Source organism: Ochotona princeps, chromosome 8 (genome assembly GCF_030435755.1).
Source record: "Ochotona princeps isolate mOchPri1 chromosome 8, mOchPri1.hap1, whole genome shotgun sequence".
NCBI lineage: Eukaryota > Metazoa > Chordata > Mammalia > Lagomorpha > Ochotonidae > Ochotona > Ochotona princeps.
This window is the reverse complement of record NC_080839.1, coordinates 37,004,251-37,032,139: the sequence shown is the minus strand read 5'-3', so window position 1 is coordinate 37,032,139 and position 27,889 is coordinate 37,004,251. Positions and strand designations below refer to the sequence as shown.

Sequence of the window (27,889 nt, the reverse complement as noted above, 5' to 3'; positions counted from 1 at the left end):
ACCTGTAACAATTAGAGAAGCTTTTCTGGTAAGACTTTAATAATTGAACCACCAGCTGGAAATAGTCTTAATCAATTTTTATCCTATTTAATGAGTACTGTTTGTTAAAATCATGTTTTATTTTCTTACAGTGGTTTTTAGACCGAATGGCTGATGATGACTGGTGGCCGATGCAGATACTAATTAAGTGTCCTAATCAGATTGTGAGACAGGTAAGGAAAAATAATTTGAGAGAGAAGCTGATTATTCTGAATTTGCCTTTGAGTATGTTTTTTTAACTAGCTTGGCAGAGAGTTCCAAAAGATCTACTTCATTTCACAGACTCTCTTAACATCAACCATCTCTAGACCAGGAGTCAAAATTATGCTTATTTTCTATAATATTGGAAGATACTTTTTTTTAATCTTCGCTGGATGCTTTATTCATTGTATTGATTTCAGATCTTTAGAGTACTATACTGTAAGGGCCCAGAAAAGTGAATAGGAGGTGACTCATTGCTGTGACACTAGTTGAATTGTCAATGAATTCATTCTCTCTACATCATTAGAAAACTAAGACAATGAAAATTGAAATTTATAATCACTTATATGGAATCCAGATATAGTTTGAATTATGCTACATTTTAGTCATTATTGAGAACATAGCTCTTGTATTAAGTCACTTTCAAAGTATCCGGTTTGTTGGTTTATTGTGCATTCAGATTTGTAGCCATCACCACTAATTATCTTTAGAACTTTGATCTACTTAAAAAGAAGCCACATAACTGTTAACATTTACGTTTTCTCTCCTTTCTCATTATCCAACACTAATCTTTCTTCCTCTATGGATTTTCCTTATTTCACCTTTCCATATGCTCATACAGTATATGATCTTATAATATAGCACTTGTTTCTTTGGACATACATTCTGTTTTCCTTCAGTTATATACTGGAAAGTGGAGTTGCTGGGTCTTGTGGTTGATCATTCATTTTTGACAATTGCAGGTTTACTAAACAATTTTCATGGAAACTAGACCATGTTACACTCTTCCCAGTAGTATAGAAGAGTTCCATTTTGCTTTTGTCTTTTTTATTTTAGCCATCATAGTAAAAATGAACTGTATCTTAACAGAGGTTTTGGTAGTGATACCAAACATTTCGTGTGTGTATTCACCATTCATGTATCTGGGTTTTTTTTTTTTTTTTTTTTTTTTTTTAAGATTTGTTTGGGGAGGACGGTCCTGTGGCATAGTAACCTAAGCTGCTACCTGGAGTGCCAGCATTCCATATTGGTGCCGGTTTTAGGCGGCTACTCCATTTCCAAACCAGCTCCTTGCTGATAGCCTGGGAAAGTAGCAAAGGACAGCTCAAGTGCTTGGGCAACTATACCCATGTGGGAGACCCGGAAAAAGCTCTTGGCTTTTGATCAGCTTGGCTCTAGCCATTGTGGCCATTTGAGGGGTAAAGCAGATAGAAAATATTCGTATCCTGTTCTCTATAACTTTGCCTTTAAAATAATAAGAAGACTTACTTGTTTGGAATTCATAGTTAGAGATGAATGGATAATCTACCATCCATTGGTTTAATCCCCAGAATACTTTGTTAGCTGCGGCCAGGCCAGGCCAGGCCAAAGTGAAACAAGAAGCTTCTTTCAGATCTTTTGCCAGGCTTGGGCAAGCCGGAAGCCAGGAGCTTCTTCCAGGTCATCCATTTGGCTATAGAAAGGCCAGTCATCTTGCTCTGCTTTCCCATGTGCAGTGAGAAGAAGCTAGATCAGAAGTACAACAGCTGGTGGGCCCAGTGTGGTAGCCTAGTGGTTAAAGTCCTTGCCTTGCACACGCTGGAATCCCATATAGGCACCCGTTCGTGTCCCAGCTGCTCTACTTCTGACTTCCTGCTTGTGGCTTGAGAAAGCAGTAGAGGATGGCCCAAGGCCTTGAGACCCTGCACCTGCATGAGAGCCACTTGAGGAGTGAATCAGTGGGTGGAAGATCTTTCTCTCCTTCTCTCAGTAAATCTGACTTTCCAATGAAAAATGAATAAATGTGTTTTTTTCTTTTTAAAAAGATGGAACAGCTGGATTCAAAACCAGTATCCATATAGGATACTAGCATTGCAGACAGTGGTTTACACTACGATGCCAGTTCTGATATCTGTATGTCTTCCTTAGAGATTTCCATTCATTTTAAGCTATGCATCTTTTGAAGAAACTTAAATCATACTTTTTTCTCCTGGCCATTTACCCTCTAGTAAGCAGCGTTCCTACCTCATTCTACTCCTCTGATAGAAGTAAATAGCGACACTGCTTTCTCTGTACCTTCACTGGCTAAGAGGGTTTCATGAAGCTTTGTTTTTAGTCATTTGCATTAGCCAAGCTGCAGGTGGTTGGATTCTCCCCCTGCCCATCGTAAAACTATATGTTGTTTAGTACTAACTGCCTCTTTTAGGTTTGTGGTTGAGACTCCAAGCTTTAGAATGTCAAGATAAAATATGAATGTGCGCAAAATATGAATGGATGGCATTGATTTTAAACCTTGTTAATTTTGTGTGTCTTTATTACCTGATAGCACTTGACTCTTGGATTATTACATCTTCACAGATGTTTCAGCGTTTGTGTATCCATGTGATTCAGAGGCTGAGACCTGTGCATGCTCATCTCTATCTACAGCCAGGAATGGAAGATGGGTAAGAAGTACTTTTTGAACATTTAATTTCCAAGTATTTTGATGATCTATCTACAAAATATTTTTTGGTATTAGCGCAGAAATCATTTCTTATGTTGGAAAGTCAGACAAAGGAAGAGAGAAGTTGATGTTGCAACTAAGTATATGGCTTAATTTTTATGACTGGATTGATTTTGCTGGTGTCAATTATACTGCAGCTCCTTGTGACTGACACTCTCCTAGCAATCAGTGGGATGGATTTCGGGAACAGTTGGGTGCAGAACAAGTTACCAGTTAGTGTGCCCACATGCCCTGTCAGAGTACCTGGTTCAGGTCCTGCCTGTGTTTCTGGCCCACCTTCCTGCTATTGTACAACAGATGTTGGCTTAAATAATTGGGTCCCTCAGGTTAGCCTCTCCCAGCCCCCGCAGTGTAGACATCTGAGGAGTTAATCCCTTATTATTCTCTTTGCCTTTGAAAAAAATGAAAATAAAAGTTTATAAAAGTCACATTTTATTCTCTTTCTAGATCAGATGATATGGATGCCTCAGTAGAAGATATTGGTGGTCGTTCCTGTGTCACTCGATTTGTGAGGACTCTGTTATTAATAATGGAACATGGTGTAAAACCTCACAGTAAACATCTTACAGAGTACTTTGCCTTTCTTTACGAATTTGCAAAAATGGGTGAAGAAGAGGTGAGGTTATATGTTGTTTATTTCTGGGGTTATGTACCTGTTTTCAGCATTTGGAATTTATTTTTTATTTTTTATTATTTTTCAGAGCCAGTTTTTGCTTTCACTACAAGCCATATCTACAATGGTACATTTTTACATGGGAACCAAAGGACCTGAAAATGTAAGTGTAATTTTTTTGAAAGTTTGATTTTTATTGGAAAGGCAGATTAATAGAAACATCTTCCATCCACTGGTTCACTTTCCCAAATGGCTGCAGTGACCCGAGCTGGGCTGATCAGGAGACAATAGCTTCCTCCACATCTTCCATGTGAGTACAAGTTTCCAAGGTCTTGAGCCATCCTCCACTACTTTCCTAGGCCATAAGTAGGGAACTGGATAGGAAGTGGAGCAAACAGGACACTCATTGGTGTCTATAAAGTGCTATTAGATTATGTTACAGGTCTATCATTGGTTGATGTAATTCGTATTTAAAGGAGTATAATGGTCTCCCACGTGGTTGGTAGAAGCCCCAAGTGCTTTGCTGTCTTGTTGCCTTCCTGGGCATGTTAATAGAGAGTTAGATTGGAAGTACAGCAGTCAGGACTAAAACTGGCACTCGCATGAAATGTAGGTATCCTAAGTGACAGCGTAATCCATACCATGGTGCCAGTCCCAATCATAAGATTTTCTCAGTCTCTTACCCTTGTTTGTGTTTTCCAGATTTGTCTGTCTGTTTGAACAGCCCAATTAGAGATCCATCGATTTTTCCATCTGCTGGTTCACTCCCCAAATGGCTACAATGGCCAGGGCTGCACATGGCCATGGCCATGGCCAGGAGCTTCTTCCAGGTGTTCCATGTCAGTGGGCAGGAGCCCAGACACTTAGGCCATCTTCCACTGCTTTCCCAGACACATTAACAGGCAGCTGGATTGTAAATGGAGCACTCCCATGGGGCCGCCAGCTGCCAGCATTTCACATGGTGGCTTAAAGTACAGTGCTGTAACATTGGCCCAGTTTCTTGCGTTTCACAGCCCAAATGAGTATTTCTTCATAATGTCTACTATTTGGATTATGAAACTTCTTTTGGGTAACTAGCATCTTATTAGTACTTTATTAAAGAAGAAATAATGCTTTAGCATAGTCATAATTTTTATTTTGATTAATTTTTCATGGAACATGCAAAAAAAATCTTTAGATTAGGTCATTGTTCTTTCAAGTACTAGCAGTTCAGTTTCATTTGTCTTGAGTGTGGGTTGGATTATTCACATGAGGGTTAGACCTGTCAGAACTTTTTGTCACAATCCATGCTCCTTCCATGATTTGACTACCAGTTAGAAAGTAAATTCCTTTGTTTTCAAGAGAATATTCACGCTGATAACATTGACATTGAATTTTGTTCCTCTTAGCCTCAAGTTGAAGTGTTATCAGAAGAAGAAGGGGAGGAGGAAGAAGAGGAAGAAGATATCCTCTCTCTAGCAGAAGAAAAATACAGGCCAGCTGCTCTTGAAAAGATGATAGCTTTAGTTGCTCTTTTGGTTGAACAGTCTCGCTCAGAAAGGTGAAATGCTTCAACATTCAAATGCTTAAAGCATGTCTGTTTTTATTGTTAATTGTTTAGTCACTCTTAATTCAGTTATTACATAATTTCTTTTGAATAATAACAATGCTATTCATCGACTCATGGTATAAGAATTTCAGTCCTTTTTACTTCTGTTTCATCCCTGAGCTATGTTAGATATAATCATTAAAAGTGCCACAGTAAAATAGCTAGCAAAGTTATATGTGCATTCATCTTTTAACCTAGCAACTCTTGCTTCTAGAGGCCTGTCCAAGAGATATGGAAAGATACGTAGGCAAAACTGTTTCTAGTAGCAAGAATAAAAACAGCCAAATATTCATGAAAAGGAAGCTAGTTAAACTGTTTTCTACTCAGTAGAATGTTATGTACCTGAAGAAAAGAACTTATACAGAGTTTGTGCTACTCTCAGGAAATCTCTAAAGTGCTAAGTGAGAAAAGTAAGTAAGGGAAGGTAATGAGAGAATGCAAATTTAATACAAGCTGCCAGCTAATTATTTGTGGTTTTCTTGCTTGTGAATTCACCTTCTTGCTAATATTTATCATGCCAGAATAAGGGCTTGAGAAGCTTTTGCTGCCACTCAGACCTGCGTGTCTGCAGGGTGATGAAAATTAAGGTGCCTGACATTCTTGCCAAGCTGAGGTCAAACGAAGTGATGACCTCCCTTCCCCTTTTGTTTTTCATACTATAAAGAAATTAGTTTTTCACAGTGTTTGCTGTGTTTTTCACGTGTTTTCTGCTTTTCAGTGGTGATTTTACCGTTTAAGAAGGCACTAAGCACTTTGCTAAAGAATTGTCTTAGCATTGCTAAGCTCAGGAATGGTATAATGTGCCTTAGATTGAAAATATGAGGGTTGAATAATTTTCTGTCTAGGTGTGAGTTATAGTGCTGTGACCAGGAGTTCAGTGTTAATTAGTCTATATGAAATATGGCAGCCTTCAGCAGAAACATACACAAGGTAATGTAGCTGAGAACATCAGCACTAGAGGCTTGCAGGCCAACTCTTCAGTCCCGAGAGTGACGGTTTCACATTTGCTCCATTCAGTGTCTGTAGAGGGTATCTACCAACTATCACAGATTGACTATCAGTCAAAAATATGTTTCTGAGAAATGGTTTCTGTTGGCAATGGGAGGCCAAGGTAGAGGGTGCAGGAATGGAACAGTGTGAATGTTTTGTGTAAATAAGTAAGAAGCACTCCCTAAAAGCCCAAAGCATAGTGAAAAAAAATGAGACTAATGGTATATAAGATACAGCCACTGGAGCGAAATGAAAGTGACTTTAGAACATTAACTATGATTTTCTAATGAAATATACATGAAAGACAAAAACATTGCAAAACTTTCATAAACCACTTATATAGTTACGTTGTTAGTACTATTGAAATTATTCTCAAACTGTTAACATGTATAACTATTAATGTTATTCCCAAGTAAGATTTTCAGGAAAAAAAAACCTGAGATACTAACTAAAGTTGGGGAACACGTTTATAATTTCTTTAAAACTACATTTGGATTGGATATACCAATATGAGTTCATTTTGTATTTTGTCTTAAGTGAACATAAAATGTTATTAACTATCTCTGTTTTCTGAAAAGACCTGGAAACTTTGTCCAACTCAAAATTATTGAGTAGGCCTGGTATCTAAATTATAGTCTCTTGAATCTTATTACCTATTGAAACAATGTGTTCCATGGGAAAATGGCCAGTTTTGGTTCTTGGACAAGAAATTAATGAGCATTTTGGAATTTTTTTCATCTTGGGAAACAGAGGCTATTTTCAGACTGAGAACCAGCTCTCTTAGGGGGATTCTGCTAATCCTGCATGAGACAACTGGAGCATTGATGAAGAACTGCAGAGGACTGGAAATCATGGCACATGTTTTGCATCTGAGTTCAAAATGGTACCTAACGAAAACATGTGAATCTTGTTTGCAACCTTGGAAATGTACTAGGAAATAATCACTATTTTGAAAACTAAGAAATAGACTACTGAGCTAAATGTCCTACTTGTATGAAGCATACCTCGTGGCAACCAACTGTTGAACAAAGAGAAGTTTGTTGTGATGAGCATATTCAAGCAAATAAATGAGCAAGGATTATTGGAATTAGAGTATCACTGTTTCGCAACACCAAATAAAGTAACGGATCTAGACATGGGTCATCCATTGATTGAAAGTGTCACACTGATTGTCTGCCTCCTGGTGAAAGTGCGCAACAATACCAGCAAACAACCTCAAAAAAAAAAAAAAAAAAACCAAGTCTGATCAAGTCTATAGATCTACTATGACTTCACAGGAATTATGGGAGCAGAGAGCATACCACAAGAATATAGTCAGCAAACTACAAATGAAGGAAACTGCAGGACAAGCTCCATGCTTTCCTCTACAGATTGAATGTAAGATAAAAACGGTTGGAGGAGAAACCAATAGATTGAAAAGATTTAAAAGACATTTCAACCAGTTACAACAAAGGACTTTATATGGATTCAAACATTAACTATACAAAGTCTTTTTTAGGAATGTGAAGAAATTTGTACACTGGATATTATAGTGAGGAATTGTTGGTTTATTTTAGGTGTGACTAATGATAACTGGTTGTTTTTGAAATTTATCTGTTAGATATATGTACTGAGATTTATGCATTAAATGCTGAAATACCTGAAATTTGTCTCAATAATGCATACTGGGTGGTTGGTGGTAAATGATACAAGACTGGCTTTGATTTTCCATATATTTGAACTTGAGTGAAGGGATAATTGGAATTTTCTGTGTCTGTAATTTTTGTAAGTTGAAATATGCAATTTTAATCTGAAAAGTAAACTAATATTTCTTAAAACCCATTTGGTTTTGCCAGATCTCATGTCAAAATAATTTCCTACATGAAATTTAACTCATTCTGGTATTCTGATACACTGAAATACTCTGAAATACTGAGTTACTTAAATAGACAATGAATTTGGACTTCCATTTACCAGTCCTGAATTCTTTGGAAATTGCCAGAAAAATGCTAAAGCAACGAAATCTAACAATACAAAGTTCATTTTATGACAGTAGAGTGGAACCATTGTGATTAAATCAATAGGTTTGATGCATGTCATGATAGAAATAGCAATAAAATAATACAGAGGGAAGAAAAATTTATTTCCACTAATATTTTCTTTTAGGCATTTGACCTTATCACAGACTGATATGGCAGCACTAACAGGCGGCAAGGTAATAACTTCTATAATGTTAAAAAAACTAAGCATTGCAAAAATAGAAACAGTTCTTAAATAAAGAACTTTTGTTTTTAACAGGGATTTCCCTTCTTGTTTCAACACATTCGTGATGGCATCAATATAAGACAGACTTGTAATCTGATTTTCAGCCTGTGTCGATACAATAATCGACTTGCAGAACATGTAAGTTGTAAGAGACAGTCTTAACTTTGGTTTTGTTTGCATTTTGCAAAATGTTCTGAAATCCTCCTCATTTTTTCAGATTGTATCAATGCTGTTCACATCAATAGCAAAGTTGACTCCTGAGGTATGTAAACGTTTGTTAATTCATGTTTTTAAAACTATTATCAGCATTAATAGTATTTTGAAATAAAGCTAATTATTCTCTTTTTTAAAAAAAATTTTCCCCCATAACATGCTAGCCTATATTTTAAGTGTGTGATTTGAGTAAGTGGAATTACCTCTTCCTGTCTTGTTGTCATGGATGTAGTTTTCCTAATACAATTCATATAAATTGAATATATTGGAATGCTGTTTAAGTGCTAAGATTTTGTTTTGAAGAGTTATTGAATTTTATGGAAGAGAAGATCAGATTTTATGGAAAAAGAAGCAGAAAGATCTTCCATCTGCTGTTTCACTCCCCAAGTGGCTGCATTGCCTAGAGTTGAACCAACCTAAAAGCCAGGATCTACCCACGTGGGTCCTGGGTTCCAAGGCTTTGGGCCATGCTCTACTGCTTTCCCAGGCCATTGCAAGGGATTGGGTGGGAAATGGAGTAGCCTGATGTATGAACCAGTCCCCATATGGGATCCCAGAGCTTCCAAGGTGAGGATTTAGCCATTGAGCCATCACGTTGATCCCTGTTTGATTTTCTTAAATTCAGTTATTGAGGGCCTGGTGCGGTAGCCTAGTAGCTAAAGCTCTCACACACACCTGGATCCCATATGTCCTGGCAGCCCCACTTCCCATCCATCTCCTTGCTTGTGGCTGGGAAAGCAGTCAAGGATGAACCAAAGCCTTGGACCCTATACGTGCGTGGGAGACCCATAGGCAACTCCTGGCTCCTGACTTCGGATCGGCTCAACTCCAGACGTTGTGGCCGCTTGTGAAATGAGTCAGTGGACAGTGTATCTTTCTCCCTTTCCTCCTGTCTGTATATCTGACTTTCCAATAACAATAAATAAATCTTTAAAAAAAAAACAACAAAAAAAGGCATTGATTGAACTTAACAGGGTAGCTCCACAGGCCAGTCTTCTTCCTGAAGTTCTAGGATCCCATATGGGTGCTGTTTCTGGTACCAGCTGCTCCATTTCCAATCCAGTTCTCTGCTTATAACCTGGGAATAAACGACTGCTCAAGTACTTGGGCTCCTGCACTCACGTGGAAGAACAGGAATTAATTCCTTGGTCCTGGGTTTTGATTGGCTCAGTTCTGTCCTTTGGAGCCATTTGGGGAGTGAACCAGCAAATGGAAGATCGATCGATCTCTGTCTCTTCTCTCTACAAATCTTCCTTTCAAAGATAGATAGATAGACAGATAGATAGATCTAAATATATGTGTGTAAATAGATTGATATTTAGATTTATTTGCATGTTAGAGAGAACTTCCATCTACTGGTTCACTCCCCAGATGGCTGCAGTGGCCAGAGCGGTCTAATCCTAAAATTGGAATCTTTATTTGAATCTCATGTGGATAGCTGGTTCTCAGACACTTAAGCCATCTTGTACTTTTCCAAGGCCATTATCATGGAGTTCCATGAAAAAAGAACAGCCAGGACACAAACTAACATTCATATGGAGTGTCAGCATTACAGGAAGTAGTTTTACCCACTTGCACCAGCCCCTAGCTGTTAAAGGCGTTTGCCCTCAATGCCTAGTACAAAGAGTGCACTAACTGGAGCTCTGCATCTGTGGAAAATAAAATACAGTGTTGTATGAAAGTGTCACAGCTACTTTAGCAAATAATGTCAACCAGTAATATGATTGCCATTTAAGACAGACATTTGGTGTAGCAGTTAAATTCCTGCACAGGTGTTCACGTGCCATAGCCAAGAGACTGGTTCAGGTGCCATTGTCCCCAGCTTCGTGGCAGGTGATGGCTACAGTGCGTAGGTCTCTGGAAACCACAGGAGAGACGTGGATTGGTTTGACCGAGCACTGGTATTGTGTACAGTTGGAGCGCAAGCAGGGGATTGATCTCTTCTGCCTTTCCAAAAAAGTATAAACTTAAAATGAAAAAAATGCTCCTTAAGATCCAAAGATTGATACAGACATATTTGTATATATATGCACATACATACATATATATACTCATGATTTTTTAAAATATTTTGTTTATTGTGGCTGGTAGTGTGGTATAATGGATAAAGCCACTTCAGTGCTGGTATCTCAAATGGGAACTGGTTTAAATTCCAGCTGCTCTACCTCTGATCCAGCTCCTTACTAATGCATGTGGGGAAATAGTAGAAGGTAACCCAAATACTTGGGTTCTTTCCACCCACGTGGGTCACCTGGATGAAGTTTCTTACTCATGGCTTCAAACCAGCTCCAGCCATTAGGGCCATTTGGGGAGTGAACCAATGGATGGAAGAGTTCTGTCTTGTGCTCGCTCTGATTCTGACTTGCGACAAAGCCAGGAGCTTCATCCAGGGTCTCCCACACTGGTACATAGGCCTAAGCACTTGGGCTATCTTCCACCGTTTTCCCAGACCATTACAGGGAGCTAAACTGAGGAAGTGGAGCCCCAGAGACACAAACTGGTGTCTGTATGTGTGATATGCTGGTCTTATGTGTGTAAGTGGTGGATTCATACCCAATATGCCATAATGCCAGCCCCAATACAGGAAGTTTTGAATAGAATATGATCATCTCATTAGCAAGGTTTATTTTGAAGGTTAAGGAGATACTGGTCAAAGGATGCAAAATTTCAATAAGCACAAGGAAGAGAAGTTCCAGAGATCTGTTGTTGAGCATAGTAACTACAATTAATTGCTGAAACAATAGATTTTAAGTAAACTTACCACTTACACACTATGGAGATAGCTCTGAGTTGGTGCAAATTGTAATTAGTTCAATTTAGTTACTCCATGGTGTCAGGATGTCAGGTTCTATACAATAAATACATACAGTGTCAGACTGAATACACAGTCATATATGTGTCTTAACAGGCGGCCAATCCTTTCTTTAAATTACTGACGATGCTAATGGAGTTTGCTGGTGGCCCTCCAGGAATGCCTCCCTTTGCATCGTACATTCTCCAGAGGATTTGGGAGGTGAGTTTTGCAGATGTTTGCAGCATTTAGTTTTATAATACAGCCACTGACATTTGCGGCATCAATATCTTATTGTGTATCCCCAAAATGGTTTATGATAAATCACAGTTTCAAGGGAAGAAATTTAGTCAGAAGGGCTGAGGGGAAAGGGGACTCAAAGGTTTTGAGCCACTCTTTCATGTTTTAAAATAAACAAACAAAATTTATAATTGAGTCAAGAACAGTCGCAGTCCCAAAGAATCACCAACCACTCCATCCCCTTTTTTCCGAACTGCTGTGGTCACAAAATTTCTCCTTGAAGATTGCTTAAAAATCTCTGGAACATGGGTCAGCAAACCTTCCCCAAGGGCCAGACAAGTATCTCTGCTTTAATGAACAGTGGAAACTGCTCATGTCTGCTCTCTCAGCCTGGAAGTAACTGCGGGCAGTGAGGAAATGAGAAGGCATGGCAGTGTTCCTAGAAAACAAGCACTGAACGCCAGGGAACTGGGCCTGTTGAGCAGTGTGCCAGCTCTTGCTCTAGATTTCCAGGGTTCTCCTTTCCTATGAAAAAATATTTCCACAGAAGTACAGTGCGCTGCTTTATATTCTTTCTTAGGAATAGTTTGAGTGTTTAATAAGAAAAGTGAAGTTGGAAAAATTTTAGAACACTAAAAGCACTTTTAAATAATTACAAGTTTGAAAAGACCTTGAAGTTATATTGAATTCTCCTATTTGCCCTGGATAGTCTTTCATTATTTTAAATGTATTCTTTTAAGATATTTTCCTGAATACCTCTTGTTTGTAGAAAAAAAGGTGGTTTAAAAATGGGAATAAGATAAAACTTCCCTTAGGCTTTAGTTTTAATGAAAAAAAATTCAGCTATAAATGTTTAATGGTATATCCCCAAAGTAAGTGTGAGAAGTAACTGCTCATTCAGTTGGCCTCATATTCTGTTCCTGTCATTTTTATTTGTAGGTGATTGAATACAATCCTTCTCAGTGTCTGGATTGGTTGGCAGTGCAGACACCCCGAAATAAACTGGCACACAGCTGGGTTCTACAGAATATGGAAAACTGGGTCGAGCGGTTTCTTTTGGCTCACAATTATCCTAGAGTCAGGACTTGTAAGTCAAATGTTCGGGATTCAACAAGCCATTTATTGTTGTTCCAAGTTTAGGGGTTTTTGTTTTGTTTTTGAAAAGACAATTATGATATTCCCATTTGATAATCTCTTAAAGATGTTTAAGGACAAAGTTCTATCAGTCTTTGGAAGCCTGTTAAATGTTTACAAAAGTCTACAATGTTTTGTTTCTGTAAGGAAAGAAGAAACTTCTTTTTGGGTGACATCACGACTTCTAATTTTGCTTCTTTTATAGAGAGTGACAAGGCACAATCAACATTAGGAAAGGGCATAAAATGTTAGAAAGTCATACCATACGAATAACTATTGAAGAAACTAGGAGTAAAATAACAAGCCCTAAAATAATCTGAAATTATGAATTAACTGATAAAAATCTTAGAAGACAAATACCAAAAGTAGGTATTTTGCAGGATATAAAATTGCTTGTACATATGCAGAATAAAATCACTCTGATATTTCCCCAAAAAATTAAAATCTAAGTTTTGACTTTTCTAATGATTCAGAGCATTTTCAATCTGTCTGCTGAGACATGCCTGATGTGATTGACAGTCTTGTATCAAAAAAGGCATCTGTGACTCAGACATTGGATTCCGAGCATGATTCTCTGCAAAAAGGATTCACAGTTGCTTACACTTGATTCATAGCTATTCAGGGAAAAGACTTAATTTTTAGGACTGGAGCAAGGAATATACTGGAAGAACCTACAGAATCATGTAGTAGAAGGAAGAAGGAAATACTTAAAAGGATGGGAGCCTGTCTAGGGGACACAGAGCCTAAGCTGAAACAAGAAGAGTAACATCATAACCCAAAGGATGAAATAAATATCCATGAGCTCATAAATAATAACAATGTTTAAAAATAAGGAAATAGAAATGAGGCAAATCTCCCATATTAAATTGCAGCACCTCCCTCCCTCCCTCCCAGAATGGAAATTAGCTCCTAACTCCTTAAGTAGGCGTTTCCAAAGAGTATGATAAGAGAGAAGTAGCTTTACAGTGAAGAAACTTTACACACAACCAAGTGATTTAGGTTAATTAAATTTAACATGACAGGAAGGACATTTCATCTGTGGCCATTTTCTCAAGAACCCCATAACCTGAGCCTTCACCATGGTAGATGTCAGACAAACTCGGTTCCAAGAACATTCTGTGAAATACTCATAAGAATGAAGGTTGTTATGGAAAATAAATTAAAAAAAAAAAAAAAGAATGAAGGTTGTTAGAGCAGTTAATGAAATGTAAATAAAATATGAATCTCACTAGCAGTAAAAAGTTGGTGTTGATTCTTCAATTACAAAAAGGTACTGTAGTGGTACTAGGTGTTGCCAAAAAGGAAAACTGGATGAGTGAGATATTGTCTGTTTTAAAATACAATATTGATTGACAGCAGTGGGGTTAAGTAAAGAGGATACCTGAGTGGCCATTGATATTCTGGCTGTAGGCAGTTATATTCCTTCTGGATTAGTTAACTGCATGTTCATGGGATCCTTGTGAGAGCTGACCAAGTATAGTCCTGTCCCCTGAGCATGAAACAGTCACCCACCCCCCCCAAAAAAAATCTGTACTGAACCATGAAAGGTTTTTGTCCAGGTATTATACCTGATACAAAAGTACTTCAACATATTCATGGAAAATTGAATCAAAAGACAACTTTATTATTTCACAGAAAGTTGAAAATGCTGATAAAAATAGCATGTTTTTTTGCCTTGCAATGACATTGGAATAATAGTAAAAACTCAGCAGTTTTAGCAGTATGGATTCATATCAATACTAGGTTTAAGTCATTCAACATATGAATACCCAACAACTTTAATTTATAGTGGTGAAAAAGTAAAACCATTAATAGGAAACAGTTTGTTACATTTTCTCATTTAAAAATTATAAGATAAACACCATATTGTTACATTTCAGACTACTAAACTAAAACCTGAAACTACCAAACTAATCAGAGCAGATAAGGAAATATGTAAAAAATGGAGTTTGTGCATAAATAGTTCTAATTTGAAATAAATTGAATTGTAAACCTGACTTACTTGGTTTGACAGCTAGATTGAAGTATCATTTTATGGTGGAAAGATTTAGTGGTATGTGTTTGAATGAAAAGAGCCTAAAATCTCAGGTAGCCTGGGAATGTTGTGAAGCATCTCTTGCAGACACTGAAGCGTTAGCATACCAGACTGGGTTTGAATCACAGCTCTGCTGCTGTGTGAATCTCAATGTATTTAAGCCTGAATGAAAGTGAGACTAATTAATTGCTGACCATATAGTTATTATGACCAATAGTATACATTGAGAAAACTTAAGAAATCTTTGTGCTGTCATTACAGTTAATGTTTTCTTGGGTCAGAAGGGAAGGATCTGTTTTTACTTGTTTTCCCACTCTCTTTAGCATCATTGTCTCGCAGAGCCTGAGCTGGGTCCTCTCTCTAGATCTGTGTGACTTTGGTCTTTGCCTCTCTAAGGGTTAGATATTTCTGTGTTCCATCACCTACATCCAGGCTGATTATGATGACTAAATGAGGTTTTTGTAGAGTACCTGTGTCAGTGTCATACTGACAGTAACTGCTTCATTTTTTTTTAAGATTTATTTATTTATCATTGGAAAGGCAGGTTCAGAGAGAAGGAGAGACAGAAAGATCTTCCATCTATTGGTTCACTCCCCAAGTGGCCACAACAGCTGAAGCAGAGCCAATCCAAAGCCAGGAGCCTCCTCCAGGTCTCCCACGCGGGTGCAGATTCCCAAGGCTTTGGGCTGTCCTCGACTGCTTTCCCAGGCCACAAGCAGGGAGCAGGATGGGACCTGAAACAGCCAGAGCACAAACCAGTGCCTGTATGGGATCCTAGTGCATGCAAGGCGAGGATTTTTGCCACTAGGCAATCACGCTGGGCCCCACAGGTAGATTTTTAAGTCATTAGCTGCTCAGAATTGGAGTAGGCTCAATGATGGTTTTCAGGTATATTCAGAAGGTCGAAGAGGAATTCTTTCTTTGGGTGTAAAGGTGGACTTAGAGGATTAAAAGATTTTCCAAAACTAATGTTCTATAAACAGTATCTGTAATACGTTCATATCACAAAGACTATTTTGTAGATCTCATTCTTTGTAACTGCAGTGTGTTTTACTGTTCCTTATAAATTACTACAGAATAAATTACCATTGTTTTTTAGTTAACAAGGACTCTAAAATCATGGAATGTTATTTATATCAGGACAGTTTAGGATGGGTCTTCTGGCTCCAAATGCTGTATTAATCTGTAAATCATGATCTTTCCTCAAAGCAAATAAGTGGTACTGTTAATGCTAAAATTCTACATCTTAGGAAAGCTAAACAGAGGAGATAAGATTTTAAAACTTTCTGCATTGCCAGGCATTTGGCACAGAAGTTAAGATGCTGCTTCTAGCATCCTGCTAGAGGAGTGCTGGAGGGTAGCGGGTGATGAGTATTGGAGTCCCTGCCACCTATGCAGGAGACTTGAGTTGTGTTCCGGTCTCCTGGCTTCGGCCTGTCCCAGCCTGCTGTTGGAGGCATGTGGGGAGTAAACCAACACATCTTTATCTCTCTGCCTTTCAAATAAATAAATAAATAATAAACTGTGTGAAGGCGGTCATTTCAGCTAGTGATTACAATGCCAGCATCTCAGATCTAAGTACCGGCTTCAGTGTGTGCCTCTAGCTTTAGATGCCAGCTTGCTGTTCATGTGGAACTGAGAGGTAGGGTTGAAGGCTCAAGAGCTGGATTTCTGGCTCCCATGTTTGGCCTCAGCCCTGCCTCTGTAGTCATGGCGTCGGGGGGCGAGAAGAGGGCAGCAGTGGATAGGAGAAGGCTGGTTCTCATGAGATCTTTGTTTCTGTTCCTGTCTCTCTCTCCATCTCAAATTGGCACACACATCCCTTCCCCCAAAAAATCTGCTAATGGCAATTGTCACCACTTACAAAAACAAAATTGGCAGGATGGAAGTTATCTGTTTCTCTTACCCATTAGACTGTTACTGAGGGCCAAGGGTACAGAAGATATTAAGATGTTCGTGTCCCTTAATTTTTATTCATTTTAATTATAAAAGGAACGAGTGGCTTTGTGTTTAATGACTGCTCTTCAGTCTTTTTTATATCTTACAAGGATCTGACAGTTTTGTTTTACATTTTATAGCTGCAGCTTATCTTCTGGTGTCCCTTATACCAAGCAATTCATTCCGCCAGATGTTCCGGTCAACAAGGTCTTTGCACATCCCAACCCGTGACCTTCCACTCAGTCCAGACACAACAGTAGTCCTGCATCAGGTCTACAACGTGCTCCTTGGTTTGCTCTCAAGAGCCAAACTTTATGTTGATGCTGCTGTTCATGGCACTACAAAGCTAGTGCCCTATTTTAGCTTTATGACTTACTGTTTAATTTCCAAAACTGAGAAGCTGATGTTTTCCACATATTTCATGGATTTGTGGAACCTTTTCCAGCCTAAACTTTCTGAGCCAGCAATAGCTACAAATCACAATAAACAGGCTTTGCTTTCATTTTGGTACAATGTTTGTGCTGACTGTCCAGAGAATATCCGCCTTATTGTTCAGAACCCGGTGGTAACCAAGAACATTGCCTTCAATTACATCCTTGCTGACCATGATGATCAGGATGTGGTGCTTTTTAATCGTGGGATGCTGCCCGCCTACTACGGCATTCTGAGGCTCTGCTGTGAGCAGTCCCCTGCATTCACTCGACAACTGGCGTCTCACCAGAACATCCAGTGGGCCTTTAAGAATCTTACACCGCATGCCAGCCAATACCCCGGAGTGAGTACAATTGTCACTCTTGTATCTGTAGCCTCAAACGGATAAGAAATAATCTCTTATTCCCTCTGTGGGAAATGCTAAAAAAATGTAGAAAAATAATGTTATTAGCACTTAATGTATACTTGCCTTCTTGAATAAACATATGAAATGCTGAATTATAGAATTGATATATCTGAATAATTTTCTTAGGTTGGAGTTAAAATTTTTATCTGATGAAACTTTATGGTTTTTGTAAAGGTAAATGTCATGTATACCAAATGAAAAAAGTCTGTTTTGTGTTAACAGTACTTTGGAAGTAAATATTTGGGGCCAACACCATGGCTTGGTAGGCTAAGCCTCTTCCTGCTTTGCCAGCATCCTCTGTGAGCACTGGTTCATGTCTGAGCTTCCCCTACTTCTAATCCAGCTCCCTGCTTACAGCATAGGAAAGCAGTGGAGGATGGCTCAAATGCTGGGGCCCCTGCATCCATGTGGGAAATCCAGATGAGGCTCCAAGCTCAGATCAGCGCAGCTCAGGCTGTTGTGGTCATTTGGGGAGTGAACTAGTAGACTTTCTCTCTCTCCCTCACTCCCTGCCTCTCTTTCTCTAACTCTGCGAACTGTTCTTTATAGATTAAGCTGCTTTCACTTGATGCGACAAGTTTAAAATATCTCACTTAGAAAGTGTAACCAAATTCCAATCAAAATTTAAACACCTGTAATGCAGGAAAGAAAGTAAGTATATTAAATGCCTGGAGTTCCAAGTCAAGGCTAGAAGAATACAGAAGGAATCGGGACAGACTGTGTGAAGTTTCAGTGTATCTGACACTGTCATATCAATGTAAATTCATTGTAAATTAACTCTGAAGGTGCAGGGTGGATCACAGGCTGATCTGCTTCCCACCCTGTGTTGTTTCTTGCCCTTGCTATCAGTGAAATGCTTATTTTATTCTAGAACTTAATATAATTTTTGGTGAAAATGGTACATAATTCCTTTTTTACTATGAAAAATACAAAGGTAGAGATTTCAGTTCATAGAAATATGCTTAAAAAGTAGTCTTCACCTAACTGCAGATAAGTGAGCTTATAAAATCACAGCTAGTAATTTTACGAAGATATTCCCAAATTTTAACTGTTAGGAATATGAATTAAACAACCGTCTAATTATTTGAAATATTTAAAATGCTGCTAGAAAGTGTTATCTCAGAAATAAAAGTATAATTTAGGTATGTAAATCTTTCTATCAAGGTAGTAATTTTTCCTTATTAAAAGTACAAATAATTGGTGTAGCCTGCCTCTAGATACACGTTTGAATTTGTGGTTCAAATGTTAAAATTAAAAATTAAGGGCCAATGTTGACATAATAGGTGAAGCCCATGCTGTGATGCCAGTATCCCATATGTGCACTGGTTCGAGGCCTAGCTGGTCTACTTCCAATCTAGCTGCCTGCTAATGTGCCTGCAGAAGCAGTGGGAGCTGGCCCAGCACACACACAGGGGAGTTACGGAAGAAGCTCCTGGCTTTAGGCTTGCCCAGACCTACCCTTGCGGCCATTTGGGGACTGAATCAGCAGGTGGACAATGTCTCTCTGTATATGTGTCTCCCTCTTTGTCTAATTCTACCTTTCAAATAAATACATAAATAAAATCTGACTTTAGATTTCTAAGATTCCCTGTTTTTCATTGTATAATGTGAAGATACTTTACAAAGTGTCATAGAAAATGAAAGAAAACGATGAGTTTGTTTTTCTGTAAACAGAAATGCAGAATTCCATGTTCTTCCTGTGACCTTGGAAAGAATGCTTTTAGGTTTATTTAAAGTAGACTTAGTGCAGTTTTAAGAGGTGGCTGATGAGCATTATATTCGGAGGGGAGAAGTAGATGCTTTATAATGCAATAGGACCGAAAGAGCCTCCCTCTGCTTACTTTTCCTATTTTAGGCAGTAGAAGAACTATTTAATCTGATGCAGCTCTTCATAGCTCAGAGACCAGACATGAGAGAGGAAGAACTAGAAGATATTAAGCAGTTTAAGAAAACAACCATAAGTTGTTACTTACGTTGCTTAGATGGCCGCTCCTGCTGGACAACTTTAATAAGGTAAAAAGACATTTTCTGATGTTCTTGGGGTGTGTGTGTGTTGTTTTGTTTTTCCAAATGAAGAGATAGAAATCTTTTTTTTTTACATTAAAAGAGAAATAATTATTTATTTTTTTTCTTTTTTAACAAAGGTTATGCATTTCTTATTTAAGCGTTTTGGAAGTGCCTGTGCACTTAGAGAAATGGGAAGAACTTTTATTTTGAACAGTTTTGTGGGTTTGTTTTTTTAGGGGGACTATATTTATGTGTGTTCTTATCACAACCCCAAACTGGAATCATTTTGTCTATAACAATTCCAACCTTAACTGCATGATTCAGTTAACAGAGGTGTCCCGAAACAGATTTCTCTGTGTCCAGATGAATTTGTTGTTAATTTTCATTGTGGTTAGCCCAGATTTACTTATGGTTTTGTTATCTTTAGGAATTAGCCAAAATCACAAGATACAAGTCTACAGATACAATGTCTACAGATGAAATGCCGTTGATTATACTTAATTCGCTTTACCTGTAGAAATGTGTTTAGATTGATGTTTTTTTTAAATGCCTCTTTAAGAATTTTTTTGTCCTTTATTGGGCACATTGTTTTGGCTTTTTTTTTTCTCATTAATTAGGCATACTGTTGCTTTTTTTTTTAACCAGTATCTTTTTGAAGAGTTCACTGTAGTATCTATACACAATAAGGTTATTTTAGATTGCTCATAAAAGTTTTTATTTGGTGTTAATAGTTCTCCAGTTATGAATCGCTGCCAGTTTCGCTCGATGAGGTCGTCCACATCCGGGACTCGGGGTGGGCGGGAAACCGGGTGGGGCTTCTCCCTCAGTATCCTCCTTTACCTCAGATACAAGATGGAAACAATATGGACATAATAGTATTGCCCACTTCCCTATCCCCCTGAACCTTTTTTTTTTCTTTTTCTTTCTTTAACTGTAATTAAGTATGAAAAGATTGTCAACAACAACACAATAAAATAGATTATAAAAAAAAAAGTTTTTATTTGAATCTTTATTAGTATACAAATAAAGTTAACTATGCCTTTGCCAGGAATATTGTTAAGTTTTTGATATTGTGGCATAGGTGATAAAGATACCACCTACAATGCCAGCATCCCATATGGTTACCTGTTCACTTCCAGTTCAGCTCCCTGCTTGTGGCCTGGGAAAGCATTGGTGGGAGACCCAAAAGAAGCTCCTGGCTTCTGGCTCCTGGTTTCAGTTTGGCTCAGCTCTGGCCATTTTGGCCATTTGGGGAGTAAACCAGTGGATGGAAGATCTTTCTGCCTTCTCCTCCTCTCTATAAATCTGACTTTCCAATAAAATTAAATAAAATCTTTAAAAAAAATACTATAACTGTTTGGTTTTTTTTAAAGATTTATTTTATTTTTATTACAAAGTCAGATATACTGAGAGGAGGAGAGAGAGAGAGGAAGTGGAGCTGCTGGGACTAGAACCAGCGGCCATATGGGATCAAGGCAAGGACCTTAGCCACTAGGCCACGCTGCCAAGCCCAATACTATAACTGTTTTTACCACTGTGCATGATTAAGAGTTGATTCAATATTAACACAGTGTTTGAGTTATTTGCAAAAAAATTTTTTGGGGGGATAAATTTTTCTTATTTAGCGTTATTTCCTTTTATATGAACATCCCTATCTCAAATGCTTATAGCTGTGTTAGTTTGCATAGTTTTTGAGATTTTAGAATATTTGTGCAGACTTTACCAGCTGAACAACCCTATTGTGGAAATCTGAAATGCACCATTGAAGGTGGGGATTTTAGGCTTTCAGATCAAGGATACTCAGACTGGACTGAACCTGCACTAACAACGGAGGCAGCCGTCTCTTTCCTGCAGACTGGCGAGGAGAGAGCTTACGTTGAGATGCTAGTTTTGTGTTTTCATTTCATTACTGAAGTATGTGTCCTCATTCAGAATTCTCAAACTGAGCCTCATTCTTCTAGTGCCTTCAGAATACTGTTAGAATCTGATGAAGACAGACTACTTGTTGTATTTAATCGTGGCTTAATCCTGATGACTGAGGTAAGTACTTCACTGCATTTTACTGTGGATTTACCTCATTGTAATGTCACCTGCAAGACTAACTGTTTTATGGGTATTTAAAATTTATAGTGGACTGCTTTATAGGTGATAGGATCGCAATTATATGAGGTACTTCAACAAGTTAATGGGAAATAAAATTAAAATATAAGTTTTTTGGGGGGCAAAATTAATCCATACGTAAGCATATAGATTCTTAAATGCTAATTTATATTCCAAGAATAATTGGATCATAATATTTAGGGGCTGTTTAATTTCTCTAGTAATTCCATAGCTCTCCTCCATTTTATATTTAGAGCAGCCATTAGAAATAGACAGATTTTTTCAGTTGTAAGGACAGAAGTGAAGTTCATATAATTTAACAGAGGGCACATGTAATTTCCAAAGAGCCCAGTTATTTGACACAGTACAGAAGCTGAGATTACTATTTTCAGAGGAAGCCTTTGATATTTATCGGTGATTAAAACCTGCTGTTCATTATTCCTCTTACTTTTGAAATGGTTTTAAAGCATCTTGCCATTTATATTTATATTGAAGATAAAACTAAAGAGTAGATGCTGAGTATATCCAGAGCTAAGAGATATGGAGGTTTTTTAAGTTAATGTATAAACCAGGAGCAGGACATACTTGAAACTGTACTACTGTACTTTGAGGAATTCGTATTTGAAAGATAAGTGGGGATTGCACGAATGCCTGCATGAGCACAGAGCAAGGAAAGAAGAGTTAGTTGTGTTGGCAGCTCGCCTAAGTGTCTGGCTGCGGCTGTGAAGAGCAGCAGTGAGCATTGCACTGAAGAGTTCCTTGCCTGGCTGCTGTTTGCCGGACTGTGCCCACAATGAGGACACAGAGTGCACAGGACACACATGGTTCCTGTCCTCACAGCTTATTGGCTAAATACTGTGCAGATTGTAAATGAGGCATTTTGAACTTTTAATTATGAATGTTTATGCAATATATTTACATAAGTTGAGAGATTTAAGAGCCAGTACAATGAAAGGGATTAAATTGTTGTGATTTTGGAGTGCTTTTGCCTTTCAGACCTATTGTTTTTGAATATAGTGAACAATTATTTCACCCTTGCCTTTCTGCAGCAGCCCTAGAAAGCTGAAGTAATTACCCGTTCTCCCTAACTAATCCTCCTTTTGGCAACTGCTATAACTTCTAATGTTTGCAGTCTCAAAACAAATATTTTTTATGTGATTAGACATTATTTCATCAGGTTGGAATAAATACTTAAAGAGAGTCCTCATTTGTATTTTTAAAAAGTTGGATGGGGGGATGGCTTTTGAATGAAAAGCACATACATTTGCTTTGCACACACTTATGGTCCACATCCACAGACGTCTACCATAGAAGATGACCATAACTATGGTGTGGTTCAGTAAAGTAAAAACGAAACTAACTTTCCTATTTTTTAAATCCCTTCTAGTCTTTCAACACATTGCATATGATGTATCATGAAGCCACAGCTTGCCATGTGACTGGAGATTTAGTAGAACTTCTGTCTATATTCCTTTCAGTTTTGAAGTCTACACGCCCATACCTTCAGAGAAAAGGTTTGGTCATCCCTACATGTGTATTTGTTAGTATTCCTGTAGAAACTGAGGTTGAAGCAACAGGAAGTGTTTGTTCTTCAGTAGTCACCACAGCAAAGCTGTGCCCAACTTTTGTGGCTTTTTGTTCATAGGTCTGAAAAAAAAAGTCACCCATTAGGACAAGTTTTAGATTAGGCAACATTTCCAAGTATAGTAATTGAGTGGGAATTATGTGAAGATTGTCTTAAGTGGAAACTTCCCTGGCTTAGATTACATTATTTTTATAGTTTGAAAAGAAATAGCTATGAAACATCTCCCTGTGTATCCCTGTGAAATGATGTGCTTTATTTTGTATATTTTTTCCAAGATTTATTTATTTTTATTGGAAAGGCAGATAGAGAAGAGAGAGAGGAAGATCTTCCATCCGATGGTTCACTCCCCCAGCAGTCGCAGTGCCTGGGGCTGAGCCAATCCGAAGCCAGGAGCCAGGAGCTCTTCCCACGCAGGTTCAGGGTCCCAGGGGCCTTCCTCAACTGCTTTCCTAGGCCACAAGCAGGGAGCTGGATGGGAAGTGGGGCTGCTGGAATTAGAACTGGCGCCCATATGGGATTCCGGGGCATTCAAGGCGGACTTTAACTGTTATGCTGTCACGCTGGGCCCATGATGGGCTTTCTGAAATAAATACTTGAAGAAGTCAGGAGCTGATGGAGAAATGAGTGGCTCGTGTTGTGACACCACATGTTCAGCCACTGCCTCAGACACCTGCATCCTGTGTGAGCCCCAGACTGAGTCCCAGCGCCTCTGCCTGCTGATAGCATGGGGAAGCACTGAAAATGGTTCCCCTGCTTGGACCCTACTATTCATGCAGAAATTCAGACGGAGTTCCAGGCTTCAGTGTGCTGCAGCTAATTTGGGCATTTGAAGAGTACAAGATGTTTCTACCTTTGGCTTTTCTTCTGACTCTGTCACTTTGTCTTTTGAATAAATAAATTTTACATTAATAAATAAGGTTTCATATTTAGTAGCCATGCCAAGAAAATAGTCGTTTATCTTTAGAGTTTTTTATGACATTAACTTGAATTTCTTAGTGGTTAGCATTCTCTAGCTTACATAGAGAAAAAAAATTTTGTGAGAATAGTCAATCTCAAAAATTATTTGTGTATGTTTTATATTTACAGATGTGAAACAAGCGTTAATCCAATGGCAGGAACGAATTGAATTTGCGCATAAATTGTTAACCCTTCTTAATTCCTACAGCCCTCCAGAACTTAGAAATGCCTGCATTGGTAAGTTTTTTCAAAATACTCTTTATAAACTAGTGGAGGAACACTTTGAAACTTTTTGCCAGGATGTTGGTTTAGTGCTACAGGATTTGAAAGACATTTTTTAATGTTTAACACTACCTGGGTAAATCCTCAGAAAATCAGTCTATTTCTTAACTCCCCAGTAACTGCCCTTGGCATCATGGGCAGGTCCCTTTATATGCATGGGCTCTTCAGCATTAGGCTATCTGTAGTTTTCTCACAGCTCTAAAATCTTAGAGTTCTCTGTAAGCAAGGTAGAGTCATTTAAATGTTTAGAAAGTAGAACTGACATTGTAAAGGTTTGGGGTGATTATTTCACTATGATTTTTGCCTAAAAAGATTTCTGAAGAGCTATCCATATATTTTGGATATTTTATCATTTTTTAGTCTTACATTGATTTACATGATAATCTGTGGCTCTTAAAAGACAACCCCCCATCTTATTTATAGTGAGGTTTTTTTTTTTTTTTACCACCTTGGATACTTTTCATAGCAGTGATCTTTAGGATTTATTTAGAGACCATAACTGTCTATGGTTTCACAGAAAGGCCTTGATATCTCTTGTCATGTGCCAACAGTCAGCCTTGGAATGTCCTTAGTTCTTTGTCCCTCCTGCTAAGAGAAGATGGGTACCTAACAGTAACCTCCACTTGGCAGAAACTGTGCCGGGAACAGACAACTATGTGATGAGGTGATAAGAATCCATCCATCTGCAGCATAAAACAATGATAATAACTAAAAATTATTTCTTAGAGCCAAAGAACTATGAATCCTAGGTTGTTTCTGGGCACTTGTGATTGAGTTCATGAACACATCATGCGTATGCAGTCTTTCCCACACTGTCCTGTTTTCTGCATTGTATCAGATGCATTCGGTAGTGTTTTAAACTTATTTAAACTTGGGTGACTAGGAACTCTGTTGATCCAGATCTGTGCATCAGACAGCATTTTTCTCAGTATCAAGAGCTAGAAAGCAGTTGTAGAATTATGAAAACTGGTTGCCATACTATTACTCTGACAGCAGTTTTGACTTTGAAAGTAGCAAATAGAACAGAAATGTAGTTTTTTAATACCCAAATTATGTTCTAATTTTCAGATGTCCTTAAGGAACTTGTGCTCTTGAGTCCCCATGATTTTCTTCATACTTTGGTTCCATTTCTACAGCACAACCATTGCACTTACCATCACAGTAATATACCAAGTACGTATTCATCTAGCCAGTAATTGAATATGGTTGGCATTTAATCATTCTGCACTCTGAAGCATGGAGATTTATTTTTTCCATTTATTCTTACTGTACACTTTTAATGTCTTAGTGTCTCTTGGACCTTATTTCCCTTGTCGAGAAAATATCAAGCTAATAGGAGGGAAAAGCAATATTCGGCCTCCGCGCCCTGAACTCAATATGTGCCTCTTGCCCACAATGGTGGAAACCAGTAAGGTATGTTGGGGTGCCAGGAAAATGTTTCTTTAGTAAAAAGTAATTTAAAACTCTCCCCTGGCAGTTGAGGATAGTAGGCATAGTGACCATTTTGTGGATCTTAAGAAGACAGGCCATTTAGACTTTCTTTTTGTGCTGAGTGTTGACTAATTATTCACAGAATCAGAAACAAGCATGAGTAGTAAGTTCATACCCTGCTCCCCAGTAAATACTACAATAAGTAAGCCTCAGTTTTTTGTCACTAGGCTAGACTGTAACTTGGACCTATATTTAAATCTGCAAAGTCATTAGGTACTTGCTATTTTTAATTTGGCATACATGAATTCTTTTACTGCCCTTAAGTCATACTCTTTTGACCTAAACATAGTATCACTGATTGATAAACTTATAATCATTTTTAAGTTGGTTCCTGTCTTTATCACTAATTCTAAAATAATGACAATTCTAAATTATAGAGATGAGGTACATTGACACAGAGTGATATATATAAGTTTCAACCTTTTTTAAAAATAAATTTTTCTTTTTATCGTTCTTTGTCCACACTTTGTTCACACCCTCTTGTCCAACATTTTTTATCTTCATTATTCTTGAGAAGCTCTTAGCAAGTATTAAAATTAACACTATAGCAGTCATTATAGAAAGAATTTTGACACTATAGAAAAATCATATTTAATTAATTCTTCTTTGTAGAACTAAAGTATCTCATTTCAAATTCCTACAGTAATTTTACTTTATTTAAGTATATAGGGAAAAAAAAACGGGTAATTTTATAGCATTTGCACACTGCAACTAAACTTATGACAGTTAAGATCTTAACATTAATAGAAATTTGGAATTTAAAACTAGATTTTTATAGAATTGAAAGAGTTAATCAACTTTTTAGTTAAATTATTACATTTGCACAAACTATGCTCTTTAATTTATTATATATACAATTTAAGTGCAACCATTTTATCATCTTTAACCTTCAGGGCAAAGATGACGTTTATGATCGTATGCTGCTAGACTACTTCTTTTCTTATCATCAATTCATCCATCTATTATGCCGAGTTGCAATCAACTGTGAAAAATTTACTGAAACATTAGTTAAGCTGAGTAAGTATAAAAGATGAGCAGTAAATTCCACTGAATTATTTTAAGTCCCTAGCCATTCAGGAAGGGGAGAACAAAAGATGAGACAATTCTTTTTTTGTTGTTGTTTAAGTGATGTTTAAAAATATTAGTATTCTTGGGAACATTTTAATTTTTCTTAAGAAAATACCAACTTACTGGTTTCCATTGAACAGTTCTGCCCAGAGTTTGAGCTGGCCTGTAACGCAGTGTGGAGTAGGGCTGCGTACTGCCGTACCTGGAGGCCCAAGTCCACTGTCTGCCCAAACAAGACTGCTCTGTGTAGGGAGGCAGGCTTAGAGACGGACTTAGAGATGAGATGAGCTCTGTAACGTCAGCTGTGCTTGGAGCTGGCAGTGCCAGGAGCAGGGTGGGTAGGCTTGCCAGCGCGAAGCAGAGGTGCATATGTGAGTAATTAGGAGGTAAGTCTCATACCGTAGGTAACTAAGAAGGAGAGAGAGGTTCGAAAGGGGAGGTATAAGAAAGCAAACAAAAATACCAGTAAATTATACAAAAGAGAAAAAACTCATTTTACTTACTATTGTGTCTCCAAGGATGTACTTGGGATCTGTTAGAGAACCCCTGTGGGTTGTTTTCCTGTGGCTAACAAGCTGCAGCCGACATCCCTAACTCAGGACCTCGAGAGCTGCTGGGCTCTGTGCACCCCACCTCCTGACTGCTTTGTTCTCTCTGAGAGGGTAGGAGCTCAAATACTCACTCCTGGACCCACCATCCAGATCAAGTTCCTCCTGGCTCCCTTTCAGTCACCGCCATTTGGCTTTCATATGGAAAAGGCTTTGGATTTATTCCAGATAAAGCCTTAGTTTGCTCTATGTGAGAAAGAGGGGGAGTGGTAACAGCTTTGAAGGAGAATGATTCAAAAAAAATCCTATTGGTAAGTGGTGAGAGCACTTTAGGATGATCTAAAATTTTCAGATTTGAAGAATTGTCCTTGAACATGTACAGTTGGTTGATTTTATGTATATGTGGCTGAATTACCAAGATGTGGAACTCTGGTAGTTGATGTTTTTGTTGCTATAATAGAATACCCAAGGCTGGTAATTTGCGTATAACACAGGTTATCTCTCA

At 38.1% G+C, this 27,889-nt stretch overlaps 1 protein-coding gene and 1 long non-coding RNA gene across 6 annotated transcripts in view; both read left to right on the top strand.

The window, feature by feature from the left end:
* USP34 (ubiquitin specific peptidase 34) overlaps window positions 1–27,889 on the top strand; it is a 206,754-nt gene that overhangs the window by 170,350 nt on the left and 8,515 nt on the right. For 4 of the 5 annotated variants that reach the window (XM_058667856.1, XM_058667852.1, XM_058667854.1 and 1 more), the window contains 18 exons: window positions 132–212; window positions 2,578–2,663; window positions 3,170–3,338; window positions 3,424–3,498; window positions 4,724–4,875; window positions 8,059–8,107; window positions 8,191–8,295; window positions 8,375–8,419; window positions 11,279–11,383; window positions 12,341–12,488; window positions 16,649–17,283; window positions 19,202–19,359; window positions 21,315–21,393; window positions 22,841–22,967; window positions 24,125–24,232; window positions 25,346–25,450; window positions 25,566–25,690; window positions 26,662–26,785. In XM_058667856.1, the coding sequence (XP_058523839.1) occupies window positions 132–212; window positions 2,578–2,663; window positions 3,170–3,338; window positions 3,424–3,498; window positions 4,724–4,875; window positions 8,059–8,107; window positions 8,191–8,295; window positions 8,375–8,419; window positions 11,279–11,383; window positions 12,341–12,488; window positions 16,649–17,283; window positions 19,202–19,359; window positions 21,315–21,393; window positions 22,841–22,967; window positions 24,125–24,232; window positions 25,346–25,450; window positions 25,566–25,690; window positions 26,662–26,785 (2,476 nt within the window). The remainder of the gene's footprint in view (window positions 1–131; window positions 213–2,577; window positions 2,664–3,169; window positions 3,339–3,423; window positions 3,499–4,723; window positions 4,876–8,058; window positions 8,108–8,190; window positions 8,296–8,374; window positions 8,420–11,278; window positions 11,384–12,340; window positions 12,489–16,648; window positions 17,284–19,201; window positions 19,360–21,314; window positions 21,394–22,840; window positions 22,968–24,124; window positions 24,233–25,345; window positions 25,451–25,565; window positions 25,691–26,661; window positions 26,786–27,889) is intronic. The other variant, XM_058667855.1, reaches the window with a different exon arrangement.
* LOC131480995 (uncharacterized) lies at window positions 13,098–14,044 on the top strand. The gene is made up of 2 exons (XR_009245962.1): window positions 13,098–13,676; window positions 13,720–14,044. It is a non-coding gene; the product is annotated as an uncharacterized LOC131480995 (long non-coding RNA).